This window comes from Myotis yumanensis, unplaced genomic scaffold (genome assembly GCF_028538775.1).
Source record: "Myotis yumanensis isolate MYYU_CA2020_CCGP unplaced genomic scaffold, mMyoYum1.0.hap1 SCAF_5, whole genome shotgun sequence".
NCBI classification, from domain to species: Eukaryota; Metazoa; Chordata; class Mammalia; order Chiroptera; family Vespertilionidae; genus Myotis; species Myotis yumanensis.
In genome coordinates, this window is record NW_027223756.1 from 35,742,093 (window position 1) to 35,768,859 (window position 26,767).

General features: G+C 40.3%; 1 protein-coding gene across 2 annotated transcripts in view; it reads left to right on the plus strand.

The window, feature by feature from the left end:
* Positions 1–26,767, plus strand: part of FNIP1 (folliculin interacting protein 1) — a 105,596-nt gene that overhangs the window by 55,199 nt on the left and 23,630 nt on the right. For both annotated transcript variants that reach the window (XM_070415058.1, XM_070415059.1), the window contains 5 exons: positions 1,375–1,510; positions 8,110–8,311; positions 15,301–15,386; positions 20,108–20,254; positions 23,486–23,655. In XM_070415058.1, the coding sequence (XP_070271159.1) occupies positions 1,375–1,510; positions 8,110–8,311; positions 15,301–15,386; positions 20,108–20,254; positions 23,486–23,655 (741 nt within the window). The remainder of the gene's footprint in view (positions 1–1,374; positions 1,511–8,109; positions 8,312–15,300; positions 15,387–20,107; positions 20,255–23,485; positions 23,656–26,767) is intronic.

Genomic DNA, 26,767 nt, shown 5'->3' on the forward strand with positions numbered 1-26,767 from the left:
AGAGGTGAGAAATTCATATCTCTATACTTCATTTTCTTCAGTTATAAATTGAAGGGACTAGCTAGATTGATCCGTAAGGCTTCTTCAAGCCATTAAATTCAAATATGCCATTTAAGTTAATGGTGTATTTTCTTTTTTCTAATAGGGTTATTTTTAATTTCAGAATTTAGTAAAACATAGCTTTTCAAAATTTAGAGTAGCATTTGTTTTTTCACTGAATCCATACCTACCTACATTTGTTATACATACCCAGTCTTATATTAGTTTACAAAGTTTTGTAATACCAATTGATAAAATGTGATCTTTCAAGAAAGGAATTAATTCATTGGTGGTTCAGATGTTTGCATGGTAGTTAAAGCCTCTCCCCTTTATCAGCGAATTTGTCAGAAAATTCAGATAAACAAATCTTTATAAGGTAAATCTCTTAGTTTTCAGTCCTGATATCCAACATGACATATCATGTGGCATGTACCTTTTCATAGATGATCATAACAACTTCCTGTTTTAGATTACTTTATAAATTTTCAGTATGTGGTTATAATTATAAAGATGGAAATCTAAAAATATTGCTAAACGAAAAGCAAGCCCTTAATGTCTTTTTCTCTGTGGATCAAGTGGGAAGGAGGGGATCATTCCTAGCCCAAGGAAAAATAGAGTTGTAGTTTATTACACCTAGGCAAGAAATAGAACTTTTAGATTGCAGAAAAGGGTTTTAAGAAGAGAATAATCCCCAGTTATGGGATTATAGCAATTATAATCAGAATGGCCTCTATTGGAATGTGTCTGTCAACCATTAGGATGCTCTAGAGAGCAGGTGATAGGATTTACCTCTTTTTTTGGAACTTGGTAGGTATAATCGAGACTCTTATTAAAAGTGGCCAAACATTTACAAGCTGGACTATGCACAAGTTATCCATGAGTACTTTTAAGTGACATCTTTAAATGACATTTAGACACTTACTTTCAAATACAGTTTTTGTTCTTAAAATCCAACTACAGCATTAAAATTGAATTACATCATATTTGTTTTAATTTAAGGACTAAGGGTTCAGCTAAGCTAGAGGGTAGTCTCATGGCCAAAGAAATAAGAGATAATGCTTTGTTTCACAGTAGCATTTTCTTCCGGGGTGGGGCTGGGGATAAGCATGTCAAGAGGGATTGTCTCAGAGTCTCTTGCCAACACACTTAAAATATGATTTTTCTCTTCTGAGTCCTTGCTCCAACAGTTATGTTATTAAATGAAAATTTTAGAGACTCATGAAGCAAAATGGAAAATTTGAGTCACTGCTCTTAAATTTGTTAAAAAGAAGTTTGTCCTTTTGCTTAGTTGTAATTGACTTACACATTATACTTGTTCTTATTCTGATTTGACAGCATCTCTCAGCAGCTTGCTTATTACGCCATTTCCCTCCCCAAATTCCTCACTTACCCGAAGTTGTGCCAGCAGCTACCAGAGACGTTGGCGACGCAGCCAAACAACAAGTTTGGAGAACGGGGTATTTCCTAGATGGTAAGTTGAAACCTTTAATTTATATAAATAAGATTGAATAGCTCTTTAAACATACTTTTGTATGGTTTTTAGAGACTGGACTCACATTTTCTGTATTTTAAGTTTGGAACTTAAAACTTTTAAAAATGTATCTTTATTGCCAAACCGGTTTGGCTCAGTGGATAGAGCTTCGGCCTGCGGACTGAGGGGTCCCAGGTTCGATTCCGGTCGGGGGCGTGTACCTTGGTTGCGGGCACATCCCCAGTGGGGAGTGTGCGGGAGGCAGCTGGTCGATGTTTCTCTCTCATCGATGTTTCTAACTCTCTGTCCCTCTCCCTTCCTCTCTGTAAAAAATCAATAAAATATATTTAAAAAAAAAAATAAAAAAATAAAAAAATAAAATAAAAATGTATCTTTATTGTTGGGAGTATTACAGATGTTCCCCCTTTTCTCTACTCATTGTACCCCCATTTGGCTCCAGGCCTTTACTACACTATTGTTGGTATCTATGGGCTATGCATATATGCATATAAGTTCTTTGGTTAATCTCTTCCCGCCACCCCTTCTTCCCCTTCCCTCTGAGATTTGTCAGTCTGTTACATGCTTCCATGTTTCTGGATCTATTTTTGTTTGTCAGTTTATTTTGTTCATTAGATTCCCCATATAAGTGAGATCATGTGATATTTGTCTTTCTCTGCCTGGCTTATTTTACTTCCCATGATAATCTCCAGGTTCTTCCATGCTGGCTCAAAGGGTAAGAGATCCTTCTTTTTTTTTTTTTTACAGCTGCATAGTATTCTGTTGTGTAAATGTACATCTTTTTTATCCACTCATGTACTGATGGGCACTTGGACTGTTTCCAGATCTTAGCTATTGTAAATAACTGTGAGCTATTGTAAATTGCCGTGAGCATAGGGATGTAGGTATTCTTTCTGATTGGTGTTTCTGTCTTTTTAGGGTATATTCCTAGAAGTGGGATCACTGGGTCAAATGGCAGTTCCCTTTTTAATTTTTTGAGGAAGCTCCATACTGTTTTCCATAGTGGCTACGCCAGTCTGCATTCCCACCAGCAGAGTCCAAGGGTTCCTTTTTCTCCTCATCCTTGCCAGCACTTATTGTTTGTATATTTATTGATGGTAGCCATTCTGGCAGGTATGAGATGATACCTCTTTGTAGTTTTAATTGGCATCTCAGATGATGAGTGAAGTTCACTTTTTAATTGGATTGTTTGTCTTCCTTTTGTTGAGTTGTATGAGTTCTTTATTTATTTTGGAGTTTAATCCCTTGTCAGATGTATCACTGATAAGATGAGTCCCATATAGTAGATTTTCTTTTCATTTTGTTGATGGTTTCTTTTGCTGTGAAGAAACTTTTTAGTTTGATGTAGTCCCATTTGCTTATTCTTTTCCTCTATTTCTCTTGCCCTACTAGATGTATTGGTGAAAATTCTGCTACATGAGATGTCTAAGATTTTGCTGCCTGTTTTCTCCTAGGGTTTTTATGGTTTCATAACTTAAATATTTAAGTCTTTTATCCATTTTGAATTTGTTCTTGTCAATGGTATAAGTTGGTGGTCTAGTTTCTTTCTTTCTTTCTTTTTTTTTTTTTTTTTTTTTTCGCATGTTGCTATCTAATTTTCCCAGCACCAATTACTGAAGAAACAGTCTTTACTCCAGTGTATGCCTTTGCCAAATATTAATTGAGTGTAAAAAAAAAAAAAAAAAAAATTGAGTGTAATGGCTTGAGTTGATTTCTGGGTTCTCTAGTCTGTTCTATTGATCTATATGCCTGTTCTTGTGCCAGTACCAGCCTGCTTTGATTACAGTGGCTTTGTAGTATAGTATGATATCAGGTGTTGTGCTTCCTCCAACTTTGTTGTTCTTTCTCAAGATTGCTACGGCTATTTGGGGTCTTTCTTGATGCCATATTAATTTTTGGAGTATTGGTTCTAGATCTGTTAAATATGCCATTGATATTTTAATAGGGATTGTGTTGAATCTATAGATGGCTTTGGGTAGTATGGACATTTTAATGATGTTAATTCTTCCAGCCCATGAACATGGTATATGCTTCCACTTGTTTATATCTTCCTCTGTTTCTTTTTTCGGTGTCCTATAGGTTTTCTTAGTACAGGTCTTTTACCTCCTTGGTTAAGTTTATTCCTGGGTATCTTAATTTTTTTGTTGGAAAGGTAAATGGGATTGTTTTTTTAGTTTCTCTTTCTGACAGTTCACTATTGGTGTATAAAATGCTATAAATTTCTGGATGTTAATTTTGTATCCTGCTACTTTGCCGAATTCCTTTGTTAAATCTAGTAGTTTCTTGGTAGAGTCTTTAGGGTTTTCTATGTACAGTATCATGTCATCTGTGAATAATGACAGTTTTACTTCCTCCTTTCCAATTTGGATGCCTTTTATTTCTTTTTCTTGTCTGACATCTGTAGCTAAGACTTCCAGCACTATGTTGAATAAGAGTGGTGAAAGCAGACATCCCTGTCTTATACCTGTTTTTAGAGTTTTTGTTTTAGTTTTTCCCATTGAGTATGATGTTAGATGTAGATTTGTCATATATGGCTTTTATTATGTTCATGTATGATCCTTTTATCCCCACTTTGGTGAAAGTTTTTTTCAAAAATGGGTCCCAGGCCAACGTGACTCAATGGTTGAGCATCAACCTGTGAACCAGGAGGTCACAGTTTGATTCCCGGTCAGGGCACATGCCTGGGTTGTGGGATCAGTCCCCAGTCTGGGGCATGCAGGAGGCAGCCAATCAATTATTCTCTCTCATCATTGATGTTTGTCTCTTTCTCTCTCTCTCTTCCTCTCTGAAATCAGTAAAAATATATTTTTTAAAATCGGTGCTAGATTTTGTCAAATGCTTTTTCTACTTCTGTTGATAACGATGATGTGATTTTTATCTTTCATTTTGTTCATCACATTTATTAATTTAAGAATGTTGTACCAACCTTTGCCAGGGCTGATCAGCAGACCTTGAGCAATGGATGAATGATTACTCTGACACAGGTTTTCTGTGAAAGAGAAGGCTAAGGGACTGCTTGGCTAAAGGAACCAGACAGCCTCGATCGCCTGCCTCTTCAGGCTTTTATTGTAACAGCAGTTTGAGATAAAGTTTATCTTTTAGATACAATCAGTAGGGTAAGTAATCTTGGGAGGACACATGTGTCTGCAATATCCTTTAAGCAAGGATACCTAAAGATTAAGCATAAAGATTCTGGTAAATACCTGAGGGTCTGCACATACACAAACTTATTTGGAAAGGTCAAGGAGCAATTAGGGACAGCTGCCTTTGGCCAACTCCCCTAAGTCAGAATTCTGATAAAGAGTGGCGGGCCGCCTTCAGCCAACTTCCCTTTTCGGAATTTCATCCTTACAAACTTTTCAACCAAGTCTCCTGTGCTCCCCCCCACCAACCTTGCATCCCTCAAATAAATCCCACTTGGTCATGGTGCATGTTCTTTTTGATATATTGCTGGATCTGATATGCTAATATTTTGTTGAGGATTTTAGCATCTATGTTCATCAGGGATATTGACCTGTAATTTTCTTTCTTTGTATTGTCTATCTGGTTTTGGAATTAGGATAATACTGGCCTAGTAAAATGAGCTTTGAAATCTTCCTTCCTCTTGAATTATTTGGAATAGTTTGAGGAGGATATAGGTGGTGTTCTTTGAATGTTTGATAAAATTCCCCGGTGAAGCGGTCTGGTCCAGGACTTTTGTTTGCTTGAACTTTTTTCACCACTGCTTCAATTTCTTTAGTTGTTACTGATCTGTTCAGGTTTTCTGATTCTTTCTGATTGAATTTTTGAAGATTGTATGTTTCTAGGTATTTGTCCATTTCACCCACGCTGTCCAATTTTTTGGCATATAGTTGTTCATAGTATTTTCTTACAATCCTTTGTATTTCTGTGGTGTCAGTTGTTACTTCACATCTTTTATTTCCAGTTTTATTTATTTGAGTCTTCTCTCTTTGCTTCTTGATGAGTCTGGCTAAAGGGTCATCAATCTTGTTTATCTTTTCAAAGTACCAGCTCTTGGTTTCATTGATCTTTTGTATTATTTTTAAACCTATTGCATCTTTTTTTTTTATTATGGTAAAGTATGTATGCATAACATAAAATTTACCATTTTAACCATTACTAGATATATAGTTCAGTGGCATTAAGTACCTCCACATTGTTGTGCAACTATTCATATTCATGTCCAGAACTTATCTCTCCAAACTAAAACTCTATCCATTAAACAATAATTAACCCCCATTCCTCCTTCCTCTTTGTCCCTGGAAATCACCACTCTATTTTTTGTCTCTATGAATTTGATTATTCTAGATACTTCATATAATTGGAATCATATAATATTTGTCTTTTTATGTCTAGCTTATTTTGCTTAGCATGTCTTCAGGGTTCTTCCATGTTGTAGCATGAATCAACATTTTATTTTTTATCTGAATAATAGTCCATTATATGTATATACCACATTTTGTTTATTCATATTCATCTGTTGATAGATATTTGGGTTGTTTTCATTTTTTGGCTGTTGTGAATAATGCTGATAGGGACATGGCCATGTGTACAAATACTAGTTCGAGTCCCTGCTTTCATTTCTTTTTGGTCTATACCCAGATATAGAATTGCTGGATTGTAAGTTTTGAGGAATCACCATAATGTATTCCATAGTGACTGCACCATTTTGCATTTCCACCAGAAAAGCACAAGAGTTTTAATTTCTCTACATCAAGCATGTCAACTCAAAGGCTAACATGGGCCAAATAAACAAGGTTTAAGTTTATGTGGGCCACAAAAAAACAAAAGCTTCAATACTCATAGAAATGTAGTTTTATTTCGATAGAGCCATGCCGAATATAAAAGGGCTGAAATAAATGAGTAATCGTTAACATAAAACAATAGAACATTTTAATAAAAATTAATATTTTTTCTCGAACATGAACTTACCAGAAACTGAATAACCACAGATTAATAAGTGTAACACAAATAAACCTATTTTTCTTGTTCTCTGAAAGCGAATATTTCCTGTTGTGCACACCAAACCAGTCAGTAGAAGACTAATGATGTGGCAATCGGCTGCTAAAATATTCGCTGCTAGTATTAGTGGAGAGAAATGGTGCGTCTATGTGTAAGGCGCAAAAGGGAAATGAATGCAACACGATTATAGTAATTAGTCATTAGTGAACGTTATAGTTTGTTATTAATAATTATGTATAACAGGATATTGTAAAAATTAAGTCACGAAATTTTTATTAAAATGTTTCTCACATACCATTCATTATATTGGCTGGGCCACAAAAATATTCGTTGTGGGCCGTGAGTTTGACATGCTTGCTCTACATCATTGCCAATTGTTATTTTCCTTTTTTATTTTATTTTATCACAGCCATCCTAATAGGTGTGAAGTAGTATCTCATTATGGTTTTGATTTGAATTTCTGTAATGTCTAGTGGTGTTGAACATGTTTTCATGTGCTTATTGGCCATGTGTATGTCTTCTTTGGAGAAATGTCTGTTCAAGTGTTTTGCCCATTTTAAAGTCAGGTTATTTGTGTGTTTTTTTGTTGAGTTGTAGGAATTATTTATATATTCTAGATATCAATCTCTTATCATACAAATGCTTTGCAGATATTTTCTCCCATTCCACGGGTTGCTGTTTTATTCCTTTTTAAATTTTTTTAAATCTATTTTCTTAGATAGAGAGGGAGAGAGAGAGAGAAACATTGATGTGAGAGAGAAACATCTATTCAGTTGCCCATACCCCTACCGAAAATCAAATTGGTGACCTTTTCATGCATGGGATGATGCTCAACCAACAGTTTTTAATTTTTATGTAGTTCATCTCTTTTTTCTTTTGTTGCCTGTGCTTTTGATGTCTTACCCAAGAAATCATTGTCAAGTCCATCATAAAGCTTTTGACCCTCTGTTTTCTTTTTTTATTCTTTTCTTTTTCTTTTTCTCTCTCTCTCTCTTTTTTTTTTTTGGTGCCGTGACTCGGATCCGAACCTTCCCCCTCTCTTTTCTTGTAAGAGTGTTCTAGTCTTAACTCTTCTGTTGGGACTTTGATCCATGTACTGCATAATTTGATATTTCAGTTTTTCCTGTTTCTATTTTGGCAAGTTAATTCATGCTTGGAAGGTGGTGTGTGTTTTTTTAGTCTATGTTAAGTGCAACTATAGATAATGAAGCTTCTCTTTTATTTACCCCCTATAATTCCTTCATCTTTGATTTTACTCCTTCAATCAAAAGAAGAGAGACAAGTAGATTCTAGAACAGTGAAGAGGTTGAATCAGACTCATCTATAAACCTTAAAATTCAGGCATATTTAGGTTAATTATGAATTGGGATTACCTATATTTTAGTGACTTTTAGTTAAACCAAAGTGTTCCTACACTGACTCCTAAAATTTTTTATTAAAATTTGACCATGAAGGACTAGCCAGTAGATTTCTGAAAGAGATTTATAATTGATAGGAATTTTTAGATTTACTTGATAAAACAGAAGGCCTTTAGTTTGCCTACATTTAATTAGCAAGGGGATAGAATTGAAAATTTAATTATATTTATATTTTTTTAAATAAAAATATTTGTTTTTAAGGTCTATAGAAGAAAGCTTTAATCTATCAGATGAAAGCTGTGGCCCTACACCAGGAATTGTGAGAAAAAAGAAGATTGCAATTGGCGTAATCTTTTCATTATCCAAAGATGAAGATGAAAATAACAAATTTAATGAATTCTTTTTTTCACATTTTCCTCTCTTTGAAAGCCACATGAACAAATTAAAGAGTGCAATAGAACAGGTAAGCATAGTCATGTTGTTGGTTTGTTTATATCCTTTATTTTTCTTTGAATCTTATTCTTCTGCTTAAGCATTGTGTTTATTTATTTGACACAAAAATTAACAGGTACTGTGCATATACCCTGCAAACTGTTCTGGGAGATGCAAAAAAACCTTAACTCTTTAAGGAGCTTACTGCCTAATGAAAGACCTAAGGGCATTCATCCATTCATTCAATAAATATTTGAGGGCCTATAATGTGTCAGGCACTATTCTAGAAACTGGAGATAAGATCTGAAAAAAGTGACACTCCTGACCTCATGGGACATAAAATAAACAAATGAACATATAAGCTACTAGATGGGATTAAGCGCTGTGGAGAAAAATTAAACAGAAGAAGATTTATAAGAAGTGATGGGTGGAAGGCTTGGTAATTTTTAGAGACTAGTCTGAAAGGCTCCTGATAAAATGACATATGCTCCAGAAATATGAAGGAAATGAGCTACAACTGTCTGAGAGGAAAATGTTCAAGGCAGAGGCAAAGGTCCTGTGTTAGGAGTAAGACTGATGCTTGATCAACAGGAAGAAGGCCAAAGTGGCTGGGTTAGAAGACAAAATAATATAGGGCCTTATAGGATTCCATTGTAAGAGCATTGTCAATTACTCTTAAGAGCGATGGGAGACCATTGGGGGGTTTGAGTGGAGGAATGACATTATATGTGAGGATCACTCTAATGCTGGTGGAGAATAGAGTTCTAGGAGCAAAGATAGATGTTGGTAGGACCAATTAGGAGGTTATTGGCATAATCTGGGTAAGAGATGATGGATACTCAAACCAACTTAGTGGTGAAATTGTTGAGAAGTGGTTGGATTCTGGACATATTGAAAATAGAGCTAATGAGATTAGCTGATGGGCTGAATTGGGGTGTAAGAGAGCAATAGAGGTTGACTCAAGAATTTTATTTGAGCAGTAAGAAGGATGGACTTACCAGAACTCAAATGGGGAAACTACAGGTAAAACATATTTGGCAGATGAAGATCAGGGGTTTGTTTGAGATGCCTCCTGGACACCCAAATGGTTTTCTATAAGTCTAGAATTTAGGGAAAAGGTCTGGGCTGGACATTCAGGAGAGAAGAGAGGAGCAGAGATCCTAGGCCTGATTTGTGGAGCATTTCAGCAGTTAACATTTGAGAAGAGACTGAGGATTGGCCATTCAAGTAGGAGGAAAAAGGAGAGAGTACTTTTGGGGGAGAGGGGCAGGGACCCAAGTCATGAAAATGATTTAAGAAGGCACAAGTGATCAATTGCTGCTGATAGTGTACAATAAATTTTCATAAAGTAAGAAAATTATGAATACAAGATAGAAAATAAGGATACTAAAAAGGGAGAGGACAACAAGCTAAGCTTTTTTAATAGTTCATAGGAAAGAAGTGGCAGGCACTATTCTAGAAACTAAAGATAAGATGTGAAAAAAGTAACACTATTGGGATGATGTTTCATTTGGACTGCATCTTAAAGCAGCGGTCGCCAACCTTTTGGACTTCGCGGACCACCAGTGGTCCGTGGACCACCGGTTGGCGACCTCTGTCTTAAAGGATATGTAGGATTTTTTTAAACAAAACTTCAAAAGTTAGATATAGCAGAATAGCAAGAAAAACTGATATCCTTGCCACCCAAAGATAATTCATTAATGTTTTGCTGAAAGTCTTGTCCAGGCCTTTTCTATGCATATTGTACTTTCACTTGATTGGGATTGTGCTGTGTCCAAATTGCTTTAATTACATGCATATTTAAAAAAAACTCATGATTGTAACACATGCCTTTTTCTTGTCATTATAAATTGTTCTTAAATATATTTTAGTCACTTTCCTTACCATAAGTAACAAATTTTCTATTAGGCCATTTCTACTTTCTCACAATTATAGTTACAGTATAGTTAACACATTGGTGAATTTTCCAGATTATTTTTCAGAAGAAATTCCCAGAAGTTGAACCAGTGAATCAGTGGGTATAACTAAAGTTCTTAATCCCTGTGACAGTATGCAAAAAGGAGATGGCTGGAAGAGTTAATGGATACAGATCTCAAAGAATCTAGAATGCTTGAGAGAAGTTTTGACTTTGTTTTTAAGGCTGTCTCCAAATTGTGCTTCAGGAAGATTAATTTGGCAGCATGTTTAAAAGAGACTAGAGTAAAAAGGCTGGATATGTAAAGACCAATTAGAGTAGTCTAGAAAGCAGAGGGTGCATTTCAGTAACTTAGTAGTGACTAAGAATCATCTGCCTCTAGAGAGGACAATGATATTAGTTATTCACATTAAATCTGTCAAAAGACAAATAGGTCATTAGCAATGCCTTTTTTTTTTTTCACAGAAAAAATGAGTAAAGGCCATTTTCACCTTTTCAGAAGTTAGGCACTGGTGACATTTTCTTTAGTCAGCTTCTCTCTCTTTTTGTAGTCTGTTGTTGCCAAAGTCAATACATAATATTTAGCTATGGTTGAACTGACCTTTTAAGTTAATGGGAGATGTGTTTCAAGCTTTGTATAAAACTTGGAGTATTTAAGCACTATAGCACTCATTATGGATGACTTTTCAAATGTTTAAATGCTTTGACCATCTTCAACCTAAAGTCAGTCAGTCTGTGTGTCTGTCTGTCTATCTATATATCTATCTATCTATCCTATGTAATAAAGAGGTAATATGCAAATTGACTGTCACACCCTCTCACTAGATGGCCGCCCCCATGTGGTCACAAGATGGCTGCCACAAGATGGCCAGTAGGGGAGGGCAGTTAGGGGGGACCAAGCCTGCAGGAGAGGGCAGTTAGGGGCGACCGGGCCTGCAGGGGAGTGCAGTTGGGGTGGACCGGGCCTGCAAGGGAGGGCAGTTGGGGGCAACCAGACTGGCAGGGGAGGGCAGTTAGGGGCAACCAGGCTGCCAGGGAGGGCAGTTGGGGGCGACTGGGTCGGCAAGGGAGGGCAGTTGGGGGTGATTGGGCCGGCAGGGTAAGGCAGTTGGGGGCAATTGGGCCAGCAAGCGAGGGCAGTTGGGGGCAATTGGGCCGGCAGGGGAGCAGTTAGGTGCCAATCATGCTGGCAGGGGAGTGGTTAGGGGGTGATCAGGCTAGCAAGCAGAAGTGTCTAGGGGCAATCAGGCAGTCAGGCAGGCAGGTGAGCAGTTGGGAGCCAACAGTCCCAGATTGTGAGAGGGATGTCCGACTGCTGGTTTAGGCCCGATCCCACTAAACCGGCAGTCGGACATCCCCCGAGGGGACCCAGATTGGAGAGGGTGCAGACTTGGGCTGAAGGACACCCCCTTCCCCCAGTGCATGAATTTTGTGCACTGGGCCTCTAGTCCTATCTAATAATAGAGAAACATGGTAATGAACTGTAACTTCGATACCCTTCCCATTGGCTAATCAGCGAGATATGCAAATTAACTGCCAACCAAGATGGCGGCCGGCAGCCAGGCAGCTGAAGCGAACAGGAGGCTTGCTTGCTCCAGTGACGGAGGAAGCCAAGGTTCCCCGCCTGCTGCCGCCGGCCTCTGAGCTGCTCTCTAAGCAACTATGTTGCAAATATAGAAGCTAAACAAAACCCAGAAACCTGCTTTCAGTCAACTGGGATCTCAGAGCTGGAGTCGCAACAAAGTTTCAAATACAGAAGGTAAACAAAACCCAGATACCTGCTTTCAGCAGCCGAGGTCTCAGAGCTGGAGCTGAGCCTCAGAGCTAAAGCCGGCTCTCAGCTCCAGAGACAGCCATAGAAGGTAAATAAATCCCAGAATAAAAAAAAAAAGGAAAAAAGGAGAGGTTGGGAGCTTCAGTCACCCACCAGCCTGAAAACGGCCCTCAGCCCCTCACCCAGACTGGCCAGGCACCACAGTGGGGACCCCTATCCTGAAGGGGGTGTGATCAGCTGCAAACAGCCATCATCCCCTCATCCAGGCTGGCCAGGCACCCAAGCGGGACCCCCACCCTGATCCGGGACACCCTACAGGGCAAACCAGCCGGCCCCCACCCGTGCACCAGGCCTCTATCCTATGTAGTAAAAGGGTAATATGCCTCCCAGCACTGGGATCAGCAGAGCTGCGAGGTCTCCAAGCACCGGGATCAGCGGAGCAGTGAGGCCTCACTGCCCCTGTGTCAAGCAGAGCCACAAGGCCTCCCAGCACCGGGATCAGCGGAGCAGCGAGGCTTCCTAGCACCGGGATCAGCTGAGCAGTGAGGCCTCACTGCCCCGGTGTCAAGCGGAGCCGCGAGGCCTCCCAGCACTGGGATCAGCGGAGCCGCGAGGCCTCCTGGTCTCTGGAGCAGCGTGACTGGGGGCAGCACCCAACCCCCCTGATCGCCCTGCGGCTCTGTGTGTGACAGGGGGCAGGCCACAACCTCCCTATCCGTCCTGCTCTGTTCGTGACGGGAAGGCGCCCCAACCCCCTGATCGACCCTGCTCTGTGCCTGATAGAGGGGAGCTCCCCAACCCCCTGATTGGCCTTGCTCTGTGGGTGACAGGGGGCGGTGCCCCAACCCCCTGATCCGCCTTGCTCTGTGCGTGACAGGGTGGCACCGCAACCTCCCCATCGACCCTGCCTTGAGTGTGAGAGAGGGCGGCGCCCCAACCCCCCAATCGGCCCTACCCTGAGCGTGACTGAGGGTGGCATCGCAACCTCCTGATCTGCCCTGCTCTGTGCATGACGGGGGAGCTCCCCAACCCCCTGATCGGCCCTGCTCTGTGTGTGACAGGGTACGGAGCCCCAACCGCCCTGATGGGCCCTGCTCTGTGCGTGACAGGGGGCAGCGCCCCAACCCCCTGATCGGCCGGCTCTGTATGTGACAGGGGTGGCACCACAACCCCCTGATCCGCCCTGCTCTGTGCGTGACGGGGTGGCGCCGCAACCTCCCCATCGACCCTGCCTTGAGTGTTACAGGGGGCGGCGCCGCAACCTCCTGATCCGCCCTGCACTGTGAATGACGGGGCGGTGCCCCAACTCCCCAATCGGCCCTGCTCTGAGCCCGACCAGGGGCTGCGGGGCAGGCACCTAGGGATTGGGCGTGCCCTCTGCCACCCGGGAGCGGGCCTAAGCCAGCAGGTCGTTATCTCCCGAGGAGTCCCAGACAGTGAGAGGGCACAAGTGGGGCTGAGGGATACCCCCCCCACCAGTGCACAAATTTTCGTGCACCGGGCCTCTAGTATATATATAAAAGCCTAAGCAACCAAATTATCGGTCGACCAGTCTCTATGACGCACACTGACCACCAGGGGGGCAGATGCTCAATGCACGAGCTGCCCCCTGGAGGTCAGTGTGCTCCCACAGCCAACCTCCTGTGGCCAGCCAACCTTCCACAGTCCCTCCCCCTGATTGGCCATCCCCTATGACCCCGATCGGGACTGCCGGCTAACCTCCTGCTGGTGCCTCCCCCCAGCCGGCTGGCCAACCTCCCGCATCCCCAATTGGCTCCAATCAGCCCCAATCACCGGCCAGGCTGAGGGACCTCACCCATGCATGAATTCATACACCGTGCACTGTGCCTCTAGTATACTTATAGTTCTCTGGATATTTATTCAAGTTTAACATCTCATTTCTTATTAAAGCTGAAAGATAAAGCTATATGAATGAATACTTTTATATAAATTTATAGAACTTAATTTGAAAAGTTCTACAGTTGTTAATTAATGGTAGAATATAATAAATACTAAACCATTCAAAAAATTTACCTTCTGGAGCCAGTTTAAACTGTCACTTTTTTTTTTTTTAATGTAAAGCTATGGATTTTGTTTCTGGGCACCTTGGGTATTCTTTTGAAGTTTGTACTACCTTTTGAGATCTATGATTTAATTAAACATTTCTATTGGTAAAATTAAGGAAGAATACTTCTGAATTCTAGCTAAAAAAAATTCACTTCTTTATAAATTGGGAGTCTATTGACAGTTTGTAAAAACATAAAGTAAGTTTCCTTTTACCCTATGAAGGTTTTTGATACACGTGAGCATGATTTATGGCTGAAGTAGTCTGATCTTTTAGATATATGTTAAAATATTTAAAAATTAATTTGTAGTTACTTAATGCAGAAATACATCCTCTTTTAAAAATCTACAAAATTAGCCCTAACCAGTTTGGCTCAGTGGATAGAGCATCGGCCTGCGGACTGAAGGGTCCCAGGTTCGATTCTGGTCAAGGACATGTACCTTGGTTGCAGGCACATCCCCAGTAGGGGGTGTGCAGGAGGCAGCTCATCGATGTTTCTCTCTCATCGATGTTTCTAACTCTCTATCCCTCTCCCTTCCTCTCTGTAAAAAATCAATAAAATATATATTTTTTAAAAATCTACAAAATTAGAGGTTTTGTTTTTTGTTTTGTTTTTTAATATACACAGACTAATCCTGATCCCCTTTTTCTACTTAAAGCAAGGCTTTTCAACCTTGGCTAAATATGTTTTAAAGAAAGCAGATATTACTAACTTAAGATATCTTTCAGTAGAATCTTTATATTTCAGATCTTAAAAAATAGTTTTTTTTTCTTTTTCGTGTTTTTTTTAAATCTTTAATTTCTTTATTGGTTAAGGTATTACAAATGTGTTCTCATCCCCCCGTTGGCCCCCAACCTCCCCCCGCACTCATGCTCTCATCCCCCTGTTCTTAACCCAATTTGTGAAATCCTAGAGAAAATCATGAGCTATTGTTACTGAGTTGTTACTGTGTCCTGTTCTACTTGAGAAAAAAAAAGTTTTATGTAACCCAGAAACTGTCAACATAATTTCTTTGTGTGTTGACATTCTGTGGTTTGACAGTTACAACAAGAGATTTAACACTTGAAAATTTTGAATTTCGTTGTAGTCATTAATGACCTTAGTGTATAAAAGAAAGCCACTCTAAATATGTATGTCTTCTTTACATTTTTTCTAGATAAAAATGGTGGTAGAGTATTGTGGAAATATGTGACTTTGTCTTTAACTTTTTTCCCCATATTTTACCCATAATCAGTATAAGAATTAACTATTTGATTGCTTTTAAGGCTATGAAAATGAGCCGGAGATCAGCTGACACCAGCCAGAGGAGTTTGGCTTATAATCGAATAGTTGATGCCCTAAATGAATTCAGGTACATATTCTCCACATTCTGATAATATAGAGTTGTTTTGCAGTGTACACAAAAGATTTATTTGTATTCTTTAACTTATTTCTGATAAAATTTAATTCTTTAAATTACTTTCTTTCATTGTCAAAGGAGAGTATAATTCAGTAACCTGTTGGTTTCTAAGTTATTAAATATTAAAAATGGTTGGGATTGAGGCACATTAGGGAGCCATCAGCAGTGTGATTTTTAGTATTGGACCATTAGAAAAGCTAAGATGACCAGAAGATACCCTTATTCCAACAGAAATGTGCTTTGTCCTCTGTTAGGCTGTTAGATACAGGGACTAGTTGTTATTTAACCAGTGATAGTAATCAGATGTTCTTGGATACATGGAATACAAGGATGGATATAGTGAATATGAACTTGATGTTGCTTGATCTTTTCTCTAGATGATGGCAAAGCAAATAGTTTTTCTTCTGCCAGAATTTTCTCACACAACAAAGTTTGTGCCTAAAGCTGCAACAACTGCTGTAACTGCTCTCATTATGGCAAGCAAACATACTGCATACAAACTTACGTTAGGAATCACACAAAGTGACTGATGTGTGTCTCCCTTTGAGAGAACCATTTCAGGACTACTTCATCCTCTCATCTACTTAGTCTTTCCTTCTTTAGCCTGGAGAGATAGTATTGACTTTTTGCTTATTTGCCTAAGAATCCTGCAATATTGTTTCTGAGTTTTACATTTTGCAGCATTACAAGGTAATGAATCTTTGCCCTTGAACTTGGAGCTATTACTTACATTATTGGATTACAGTTCCTTTCTGCAGTCACAAGCTTTGTGGCAGAAGGCCAAGAGTCCTTATTTGAGCTCCGAGGTAACACTGTCATTATAGACCCAGCTGAGGTTACCAGAATAGTAAATATTGTCATAAGACTCATTTCATTTAGAAGATTGATCTTGCTCTTAGGTTATAAACAGTATTTTTATTTAAAACAATTGAATTAAATACTTGCAAGTTAATTGCTTTGGTAATAAGGCAGTATGAATGGCCTAGCCTTAGAATTTTAAGATTGCCTAGAATTTAAAACATGTATGAGTTATAAAATCATTGAAAATATATATCATGATTGAGTGCCTTTCCTTTTATATTAGTGTGATTATTCACTTCAGTCACTGGAAATCTGAAAGGCTATGTAGGTTAATTAAGCATTCTTACAATATCTAAAAAACTTTATAAACTAATAATTTTTAAAAAGATATTTTTATTGATTTCAGAGAGGAAGGGAGAGGGAGAGAGAGATAGAAACATCAATGATGAGAGACTATCATTGATTGGTTGCCTCCTGCACACCCTACATTTGGGATTGAGCCTGCAACCCAAGCATATTCCCTGACCAGGAATCGAACTGAAGGCTATCTGTAGAAGTACTCTAATGTGTACAGCTGATCCTCATTATTTATGAATTCTGTATTTGTGAATTCACTACTGTATAAGATTCATAACCCCAAAATATACTCACAGTGCTTTTACGATCATTTGTGAACATGCACAGAGCAATGAAAAATTTGAGTGGCCTTACATGCACATTCCCAGATGATATCGGACAAGACAATGCACTACGTTCTTTTTTTTTTTTTTAATATATTTTATTGATTTTTTACAGAGAGGAAGGGAGAGAGATAGAAAGTTAGAAACATCGATGAGAGAGAAACATCAATCAGCCGCCTCCTGCACATCTCCTACTGGGGATGTGCCCGCAACCCAGGTATATGCCCTCGACCGGAATCGAACCTGGGACCTTTCAGTCCGCAGGCTGACGCTCTATCCACTGAGCCAAACCGGTTTTGGCAATGCACTACGTTCTTATTTCAGCTCTTATTCTTTATATATATGTCCTTCTATATTTCCTTTTATATATATATATATGTCCTTTTAGACATATATATGTGTATAAATATATATATATATGTGTATATATATATGTATATATAGTACCAGTTTGTTTTTGCATTTTGTGCTTTTTGTTAGTGATTTTGCTTTTAAAAATGGCCCTCAAATATTGTGCTGAAATGCTGACCAGTGTTCCTAAGTGCAAGAAGGCTGTGATGTGCCTTACAGAGAAAAATACATGTGTTAGGTAAGCTTCATTCAGGCATGAGTCGTGCTGTTGGCTGTGAATTCGATGTTAATAAACCCATATAGAACAAGATTATGTATTGATGGGTTGGCAAAAATGTTGTGACCCAAAGGCTCACAAGAACTTTGACCCTGTACTTCCCCTAGGAATAGTGACTCAGTGTTTACTAATTCAGTGTTCACATCATTACTGATGTGACTGTAGAACATTACTGCAAATAATGAGACTGTCATACTTAATTTTAAAACTAAATGGTTATTAAAATTATAATTAGATTTTTAAACTAGGTGATTATTTGAGACCAGAAAAATTAGTGAATTTTGAGTAGTTGAGAAGAGGAAGGAAATGATTCACATGTATACAGAAATCCTGAAACCTAGAGAAGCAGGAAGTACATTTTAGTTAGCATAGCTTCCTTTCAGAAAGATGAGGTCCTTGGATTTTTATGTAGATTTAATGCGTAACAAGCAAAACTAAATTATGCGCACAGTTCCCTTACAACTAAAGGAGTCTTTCATTCTCCAAGGACAGCTTAGGAGAAATGAAGACTCAGATGACTGAAAATACTTGCCCTTCTTACCACTGAAGGGCAAGACATACCAGGTAGTCATTAGTGGGGAAGAAAGCACCATTACTTCTAGATCATTGATGACAACATAGAATTGTATATAGGGAGAAGCATTACTCATAATTTCTTTGCACCTGATACACTTTGAGATCATCGTACATATCCTTAAACACCAAAATGCTAAGGCATTAGTGTTTCTCAGTGGACCACTATACTAATGTTAATGATCTGCCCCTGACCCATGACACACAGGTTTTTAGTAGACACTAATACACTAAAGAAATTAATAGCAAATGAATTGACCAGCTCATTGATTCATTTATACAGTGTTTCTTTTAATCAAAAAGTAAATTCCCATGGTTAAGAAACAAAAAATATATATATTGAATGGTCTAATAATGAAAAATAAGTGAATCCCATCCAACCTCTCTTATTCCCTTAACTATTTCTTTTGTTATTTACCTTCATATTATTAAGTAGTATCTGGACATTCTTAGTATGCTTTAAAAATAAGCATTTTCACATATCCCTAGTTTATATTCTAGTCATATTTTTCTCTGTAAAATACCTTTAATTCTTTTCTATTTATTTTTAAGTTCTCAGTAATGATTTTATGTCCTGTCAAGAACTCTTTATTAACCACCCTAGCCAGTTTGGCTCAGTAGATAGAATGTTGGCCTCCGGACTAAAGGGTCCCAGATTCAATTCCTGTCAAGGGCATATGCCCGGTTGCAGGCTGGATCCCCAGTAGGGGGCGTGCAGGGGGCAGCTGATCAGTGATTCTCTCATCATTAATGTTTCTATCTCTCTCTTCCTCTCTCTTACCCTTTCTCTCTGAAATCAATAAAAACATTTTTTTAAAAATTTGTTAACCTCTTTTTATCACTTCTATTCATTGGAATATAGCTTGTTCATGTTGGGTCACAATTAGTGAAAGTTGTTCTTTTCCTTTTTTGGATTGTAGGTGCTAGAGAATTATGCTGAAATGGATGCTAGCACTTGTGGAGTTATCAGAGAACTAGAGACCAATTAGATTCTTAAGGCCCAACTTTACAGGAGTTGTTTAGTCTGATGAGAGTGTAGGACTTTGCTGAATAGATTCTAATGTAAAGGAAAAGCATTGACATTTCAAAGTTATCCTTGAAGCCTTTAAGAGAGAGTGTAAGTCACAAGACTAGCTGTTGCTTAAATAAATGAAATAGGCAGAAGAGCACTATCATAATTACTTAATCCTTTCTTGTGTTGATTTAAGGAAAACTTCAGAAGGTTGAGAGTTAAAATATAGCATGCCATCTATAGTGTCCTCATCATCCTTCACAACTTTACTAAAAAGTCTCAGCTGAGGCAACTAAATGATGCAGATAAACTGTTGTGTTTTTTGTTTGTTTGTTTTTAATATATTTTATTGATTTTAGAGAGGAAGGGAGAGGGAGAGAGATAGAAACATCAATGATGAGAGAGAATCATTGATTGGCTGCCTCCTGCACACCCCCCACTGGGGATCGAGCCGGCAACCCAGGCATGTACCCCTGGCCGGAATCGAATCTGGGACCCTTCAGTCCGCAGGCCAACACTCTATCCATTGAGCCAAACCAGCTAGGGCTAAACTGTTGTTTTAAGTGGGTATATGGATAAGCTATTACCCCATTTATAATATTTTTCTTTTCTATATTGCTCATTATTTTAAATACAGCATATACCTTAGAAATGTAAAACTGGAAGAGGCTTTAGAAATTATCTAGTTCTATCCTTTTACAAGTGGAGGAAACTGATGCTTAAAGTAGGGAGATAATTTATTCAAGGACACACAGTCATTGGGGGCAGAGCTAGCAGCAGAACCAACATATTATGAGTTTATGTACAGAACATTTTCCATGGTACTGTGCTGATGACCAAAAAAAAGCAACTTGATTTATTGTCTCCTCTCAAAAGCTTTAATAATCTAGGTGTGAGGCCCAAGATGGTAAGGTAACTTTATTTTAAGGTGTGTAATTCTGTGAACTATGAATTTCATAGTGTGTTTTCTTCCTTTTAGGACAACAATTTGTAATCTTTACACAATGCCACGAATTGGAGAACCTGTGTGGCTTACAATGATGTCAGGGATTCCAGAAAAGAACCAGCTTTGCCATCGATTCATGAAGGAGTTCACTTTTCTAATGGAAAATGCTTCAAAAAATCAGTATGTCTGTCTTAATTATCTGCACTATCTTAAATATCTTAGCTCTTATCTACACTAATCCTATCTAATAAAAGAGAAACATGGTAATTAGCGTACGACCATACCCTTCCCATTGGCTAATCAGGGCGATATGCAAATTAACTGCCAGCAAGATGGCAGCCGGCAGCCAGGCAGCTGGAAGCGAACATGAGGCTTGCTTGCTTCAGTGAAGGAGGACACCAACGTTCCCCGCCTGCCTTGCCGGCCTCTGAGCTGGCAGTTTGAAACATTGTAACAAATATAGAAGCTAAACAAAACCCCAGAGACCAGCTTTCAGCAGGCCCGGATCTCAGAGCTGGAGATGATACAGTCTTTCGATTATAGAACCGAAACAAACCAGATACCTGCTTTCAGCAGCAGAGGCCTTGGCCCAGAATAAAAAAAAAAAGGGAAAAAGGAGTGGCTAGGAGCTTCAGTCACCCACCAGCCTGAAAACAGCCCTCAGCCCCTCACCCAGACTGGCCAGGCACCCCAGTGGGAACCCCCACCCTGAAGGGTGTGTGACCAGCTGCAAACAGCCATCATCCCCTCATCCAGGCTGGCCAGGCACCCCAGTGGGGACCCCCACCCTGATCCAGGACACCCTTCAGGGCAAACCAGCCAGCCCGTACCCATGCACCAGGCCTCTATCCTATATAGTAAAAGGGTAATATGGCTCCCAGCACCGGGATCAGTGGAGCCGCGAGGCCTCCCAGCACCAGGATCAGTGTGACTGGGCAGCACCTAAACCCCCTGATTGCCCTGCGGCTCTGTGTGTGACAGGGGGCGCGGCCACAATCTCCCTATCCGCCCTGCTCTGTTCGTGACAGGGGAAGGCGCCCCAACCGCCTGATCAGCCCTGCTCTGTGCCTGATAGGGGGGAGCTCCCCAACCCCCTGATCACCCTGCGGCTCTGTGTGTGATGGGGTGCAGGGCCCCAAACCCCACCCCCACCCCCCACCCCCCCGCCATGGGCCCTGCTCTGTGTGTGACGGGGTAGAGCCATAACCTCCCCATCGGCCCTGCCCTGAGTGTGAGAGTCACGGCGCCCCAACCCCTGATCGGCCCTGCTCTGTGGGTGATAAGAGGGCAGCGCCCCAACCCCCTGATCCGCCCTGCTCTGTGTGTGACAGGGGGCGGTGCCCCAACTCCCCTATCGGCCCTACTCTGTGCGTGACAGGGGGTAGCTCCCCAACCCCCTGATGGGCCCTGCTCTGTGTGTGACAGGGGGGAGCTCCCCAACCCCCTGATTGGCCCTGTTCTATGCGTGACAGGGGGGAGCTCCCCAACCCCCTGATCGACCCTGCTCTGTGCGTGACAGGGTACGGAACCCCAACCCCCTTGATGGGCCCTGCTCTGTGCGTGACAGGGGACAGCGCCCCAATCCCCTGATTGGCCCTGCTCTGTGTGTGACAGGGTATGGAGCCCCAACCCCCCTGATGGGCCCTGCTCTGTGCATGACAGGGGGCAACGCCCCAACCCCCTGATCGGCCCTGCTCTGTGCATGACAGGGGGTGGCACCGCAACCTCCCCATCAACCCTGCCTTGTGTGTGACAGGGGGAGGGAGGTGCCTCAACCCCCCAATCGACCCTACCCTGAGCGTGACTGAGGGTGGCATCGCAACCTCCCAATCCGCCCTGCTCTGTGCATGACAGCGGGCGGCGCCCCAACTCCCCAGTCGGCCCTGCTCTGAGCCTGACCAGGGGCTGCACCTAGGGATTGGGCCTGCCCTCTGCCACCCAGGAGCAGGCCTAAGCCAGCAGGTCGTTATCTCCTGAGGGGTCCCTGACTGCGAGAGGGCACAGGCTGGGCTGAGGGCGCCCCCCCCCCCCGAGTTCACAAATTTTTGTGCACCGGGCCTCTAGTAAAAGAGAAACATGCAAATTGGTGTCACTCTGTTACGCCCACCAGCCAATCAGGATGAGTATACAAATTAACCCAACAAAGATGGCGGTTAATTTGCTTATGCAGGCACGGAGTGAAGACTGAAGGCCTTCCCCGAGTGAAGACTGAAGACAATGGAAGACTGAAGAGGCTTGGCTTCTCCGCTGCGGCCGGAGCGAAGGCCTGGGTCCCGGGTACCGGAGGAAAACCGGTGCTGGCAGCCAGGGGAAGGCAGGTCTTTTGCACGAATCTCTTCGTGCAACGGGCCTCTAGTTTACTATAACTAGATATCAAATTATAATCAAACTCAGTTATAAAAGTAAAAGAATTAACCATTACCTTTGTAATTATTAGATATTAGTAGTATTAATAAAATGAATTCTAAAAGATAATGCAATATAAGGTATGGAAAAAGGCCATAGAACTTTATGAATAAGAAACAGTAAAAATGTCTTATGTGTGAAATTAAAAGTCCTGACATCTTACAGAACTGTCTGAGGCTTTCCATTTTTTGTAAATTGTATCCACTTTTAATGTTTCATTCTATAAAAAAGAAATTTAACAATATAAGAAGTACCAGGATTCTAGTAATTCATTTTTTTTAAAAATAGTGGTGGGTATGTTTTTTGTTGTTGTTTTTTAAATTTTTTTTTATTGATTTCAAAGGGAGGAAGGGAGAGAGAGAGAGAAACATCAATGAGAGAGAATCATTGATTGGCTGCTTCCTGCACGCCCCCTACTGGGGATCGAGCCCACAACCCAGAAATGTGCCCTGAATAGAAATCGAACCATGACCACCATGGTTTCATGGGTCAACACTCAACCACTGAGCCATACCGGCTGGACCCTGTGATCCATTTTTAAAGTGATATTTTATATTTTTTCTCATCAAATTCCCAGAATTCATATGAGTAATTCAAATTTTTTTAATTCTCTTTGATGGTAGGTTGTTTAATGCTTTTCTTCATTTTCCCATTTAGTACTTTGGAAATGTATAGACCTCCTGGTTGATTTGTTCATAAATTGTGTAAAACACTGAAAAGAATCCATAGTTTTTAATGTAAAACCGCATATTTGTTTGTAATTACGATCAGAAATAGTTCCTTGTGAATGCTGTCTTTATTTCAAGGATTTTCTTTGACTCCCACACAACCAAAAAATTAATTAACTTTCATTTTTATCCCAGATATGCCTATCCTTTCCCCTCTCTTTTTGTATGCTGTTTGGCCATATGAGAATATGTACTCTCTTTGCTTTATTCTGTCACTTATTTACCTGAGGTTTCATGAAGGCAAATTGGAATCTGATAAGATGCATTTTGTTTTCAGATTCTTGCCAGCACTTATTACTGCAGTTCTGACCAATCATCTTGCCTGGGTTCCAACAGTCATGCCAAATGGACAACCACCTATAAAAATATTTTTAGAAAAACATTCCTCTCAGAGTGTGGACATGTTGGCAAAAACTCATCCATATAACCCACTTTGGGCACAGCTGGGTATGTAGTCTAATAACCCTTATATTATGCATTATACTTAGACTTTTGTGCAACTGTCTGGAGTTATTTTATAGCCAAAAGAAAAGGAAGTAAGTGCTCTTTTTTACCTCCTTCATTCTAAAGCACCTGTTCATTACTTGTCATTTTATATCTGCTGAATTGTCTTATTCTCCCCTCCCTATTTTATGTTGAATACTAGTGGCCTGGTGCACGGATTTGTGCACATTGAAAGGAAATTAATTAGAGGAAATATTTTCATATCACTATTCGCCCTTTCTCTATAATAGAAGTATCAACCAAATTCATGATTGACAATGACAGATTGAAACACACACATGCGATTGGCGCCAGCGAGAGCTTTATATGTATCGCACATGCGCGAGTCAACTTAGCCTTTTATATATAGAATAAAGTTGTTTAATTAGACCTGTTTTCTGATTTAACTAAACTTTTTCCAGCCTAGTAAAGCACCCCAACTTTTTTTTCAGGTAATTGTCAGCAATACAGCAATAAATAGCAATACAAAGCAGATTATTATTGTAGATCACGCAGGGAGAACAAAGGGTAAAATATTTAACTGTAGCAGTGTTTGACTATATTCTGCGCAGTGAGAAAACCTGAAGTTATTTTCAGGGTCCACCATTTCTTCTTTTCAGTCAGGTCAGGTTTCTAAACTTTCTAAATCTCCATTTTCCAGCTAATGAAAAGAAAATAGGATTCCACTGAATGTTCTGTCTACCTACTCCAGGATTTCTGTTAGGATCAAATGAGATGAGGCAAACGCTTTACAGACATTTGGTTTACAGTATAAAATGTTTGTACCTGGCTATAAAGCAAGTCATGTTCCTGGGCTGAAGAAACTCCAAGGAGGCTAGTCGCTAGGGAGAGGAAGCTGGGCATTGCTACGTGATGTAATTACCCAACGCCCACAGCAACGGTTTCCAGGCTGGGCTGGGCTGTAGGCCGCATTTTGTGCCATGGGGTCTCGGCAGCGTTGGCTGCAATTTGGTGGGCTGTCACTCCATGGTGGTGGTGAGGCCTGTGTCCCACTTGGGGAAAGCTGAGCATTGCTTTGTTGCCGCCAGGTCCGTTGTGCCATTTCTCTGTAAATGGCCAGTGCTCATCACAGCAGCTCCTGCATTGAGTGTCTGCCCCTTGGTGGTCAGTGTGCGTCATAGGGATCGGTCAGACGGTTGGAGGGACACTTAGCATATTAGCCTTTTATATAGAGAGAGATTCCTTATAGAGAGCTGCAGTTGGAGCAAGGGAAGCAGGATAATATTTGGTTCACTAGTAACTTCAGGATCTTCAGGGGGGTTTGTGTTAGATCCTTTGCCTAGAAAGAATGAGTCAACAAAGTGACGCATGATAGTACAATACTAGGTGTACCGGTTAATAATGGTGGATTTTTTAATCAAAGAAAACACGATAATTTCAAGAGAAACATCAAAAGTGCTTTATTCGAAGTAATCTCCATCGCTGGCTACACATTTCCCCCATCTTTCAGGTAATTTGTGGATACCGTCCCAATAGAACTTTGCTTGTTTTGAGGCAAACCATTCAGAGACCCAATTTTCCACTTCTTCATATGTTTTGAAGTGCTGCTCAGAAAGTGTGTGTGCCATCGATCGGAACAAGTGGTAATCTGAAGGAGCAAAGTCTGGTGAATACGGCGGGTGGGTTAATACTTCCCAGGCAAGATCTTTTAACATGTCTTTAACTGGTTTTGAAGTGTGTGATGATGCGTCATCATGAAGCAAAATTACTTTGCTGTGTCTTCTGGCCCGTTCTGGTAGTTTCACGATCAAAATCTAGTTCAGATTGATTATTTGTTGTCGGTAGCTATCAGTATTAACAGTTTCACCTGGTTTTAGAAGCTCATAATACACCACACCTTCCTGATCCAACCAAATGCAGAGCATTGTCTTCTTTCCGAAGCGATTTGGCCTTGCAGACGATGTTGATGGTTGACCTGGATCAACCCATGATTTTGTGCATTTCGGATTCTCAAAATAAATCCACTTTTCATCGTCAGTCACAATTCGATGCAAAAAAGACTTTATTTCGTGCTGTTGAAGCAACATTTTACTGACGACTTTTCGGTTTTCCATTTGTCTTTCATTCAGTTGATATGGCACCCATTTTCCTTCCTTTAAAATCTTTCCCAATGCTTGCAAACAATGGGAAATTGTTTGCTGAGCAACGTTTAATCTTTCTGCAAGTTGTTTTTGAGTTTGACATGCATCTTCATCCAATACTAGTAATGCTTGTAATTGTTGGTCTTCACACTTTTTCGGTTGATCTGGACGTTCTTTGTCTTTCACATAGAAATCATCACTTTTAAAAGCGTTTAAACCAGCATTCACAAGTATTTTGAGATGGAACATGTTCACCATAAGCTTCTCGAAGTATACAATAACTTTTTCTTCAAAATAATGAATTAAACTTCCCGTAAATGCTCTTTTTTTGGCACGAAATTTGACATTTTTAAGCATAACAATATCTATGATGTTAACACCTTCAGCAAATTTGATATATGAAGTTTTGAGCTTGCTGTCAATACAGCAAAATAGCATACATATTAAATCGCATATATATCAATATACATGTAACTCCATCTATTGAAAAAAATCCACATTATTAACTGGTACACCTAGTAAATCCAGTTAACTGAAAAGCAGAGGTTTGTATTGTTCCACTTTTGTTTGTTGAGTAATTTTGGAGAATGTTTCCCTTCGTGCTAGGACTCAGGGAATAAATGGTTAATAGAGGAGAGAGGGGGTAGTTGATGAGTAGACAGTCATTAGGAAGGCAGTGTAGTATGGTGCTTAAAAAGGACAGGCTGTGGAATCAGGCAGGCCGCATTTGGATCACAGTTCCTTTATTTGCAAAGTGGGAATAATTAATAGGTAGTACATACTTCATAAAGTTGTGAAAGTGCTTAGGACAGTGACTGTTAAATGTAGCTACCCTTACTCTATTGCTGTTAGGTAATCGGGGAGGAATATGATGAGAACATGTTGGTGACCTCATAGAAACTTCCTTTAGGTTGTGTTGGTGAATTAACTTGCCAGGCAGATTGTCATATGGCTTATTAATTCATGTAACCAAC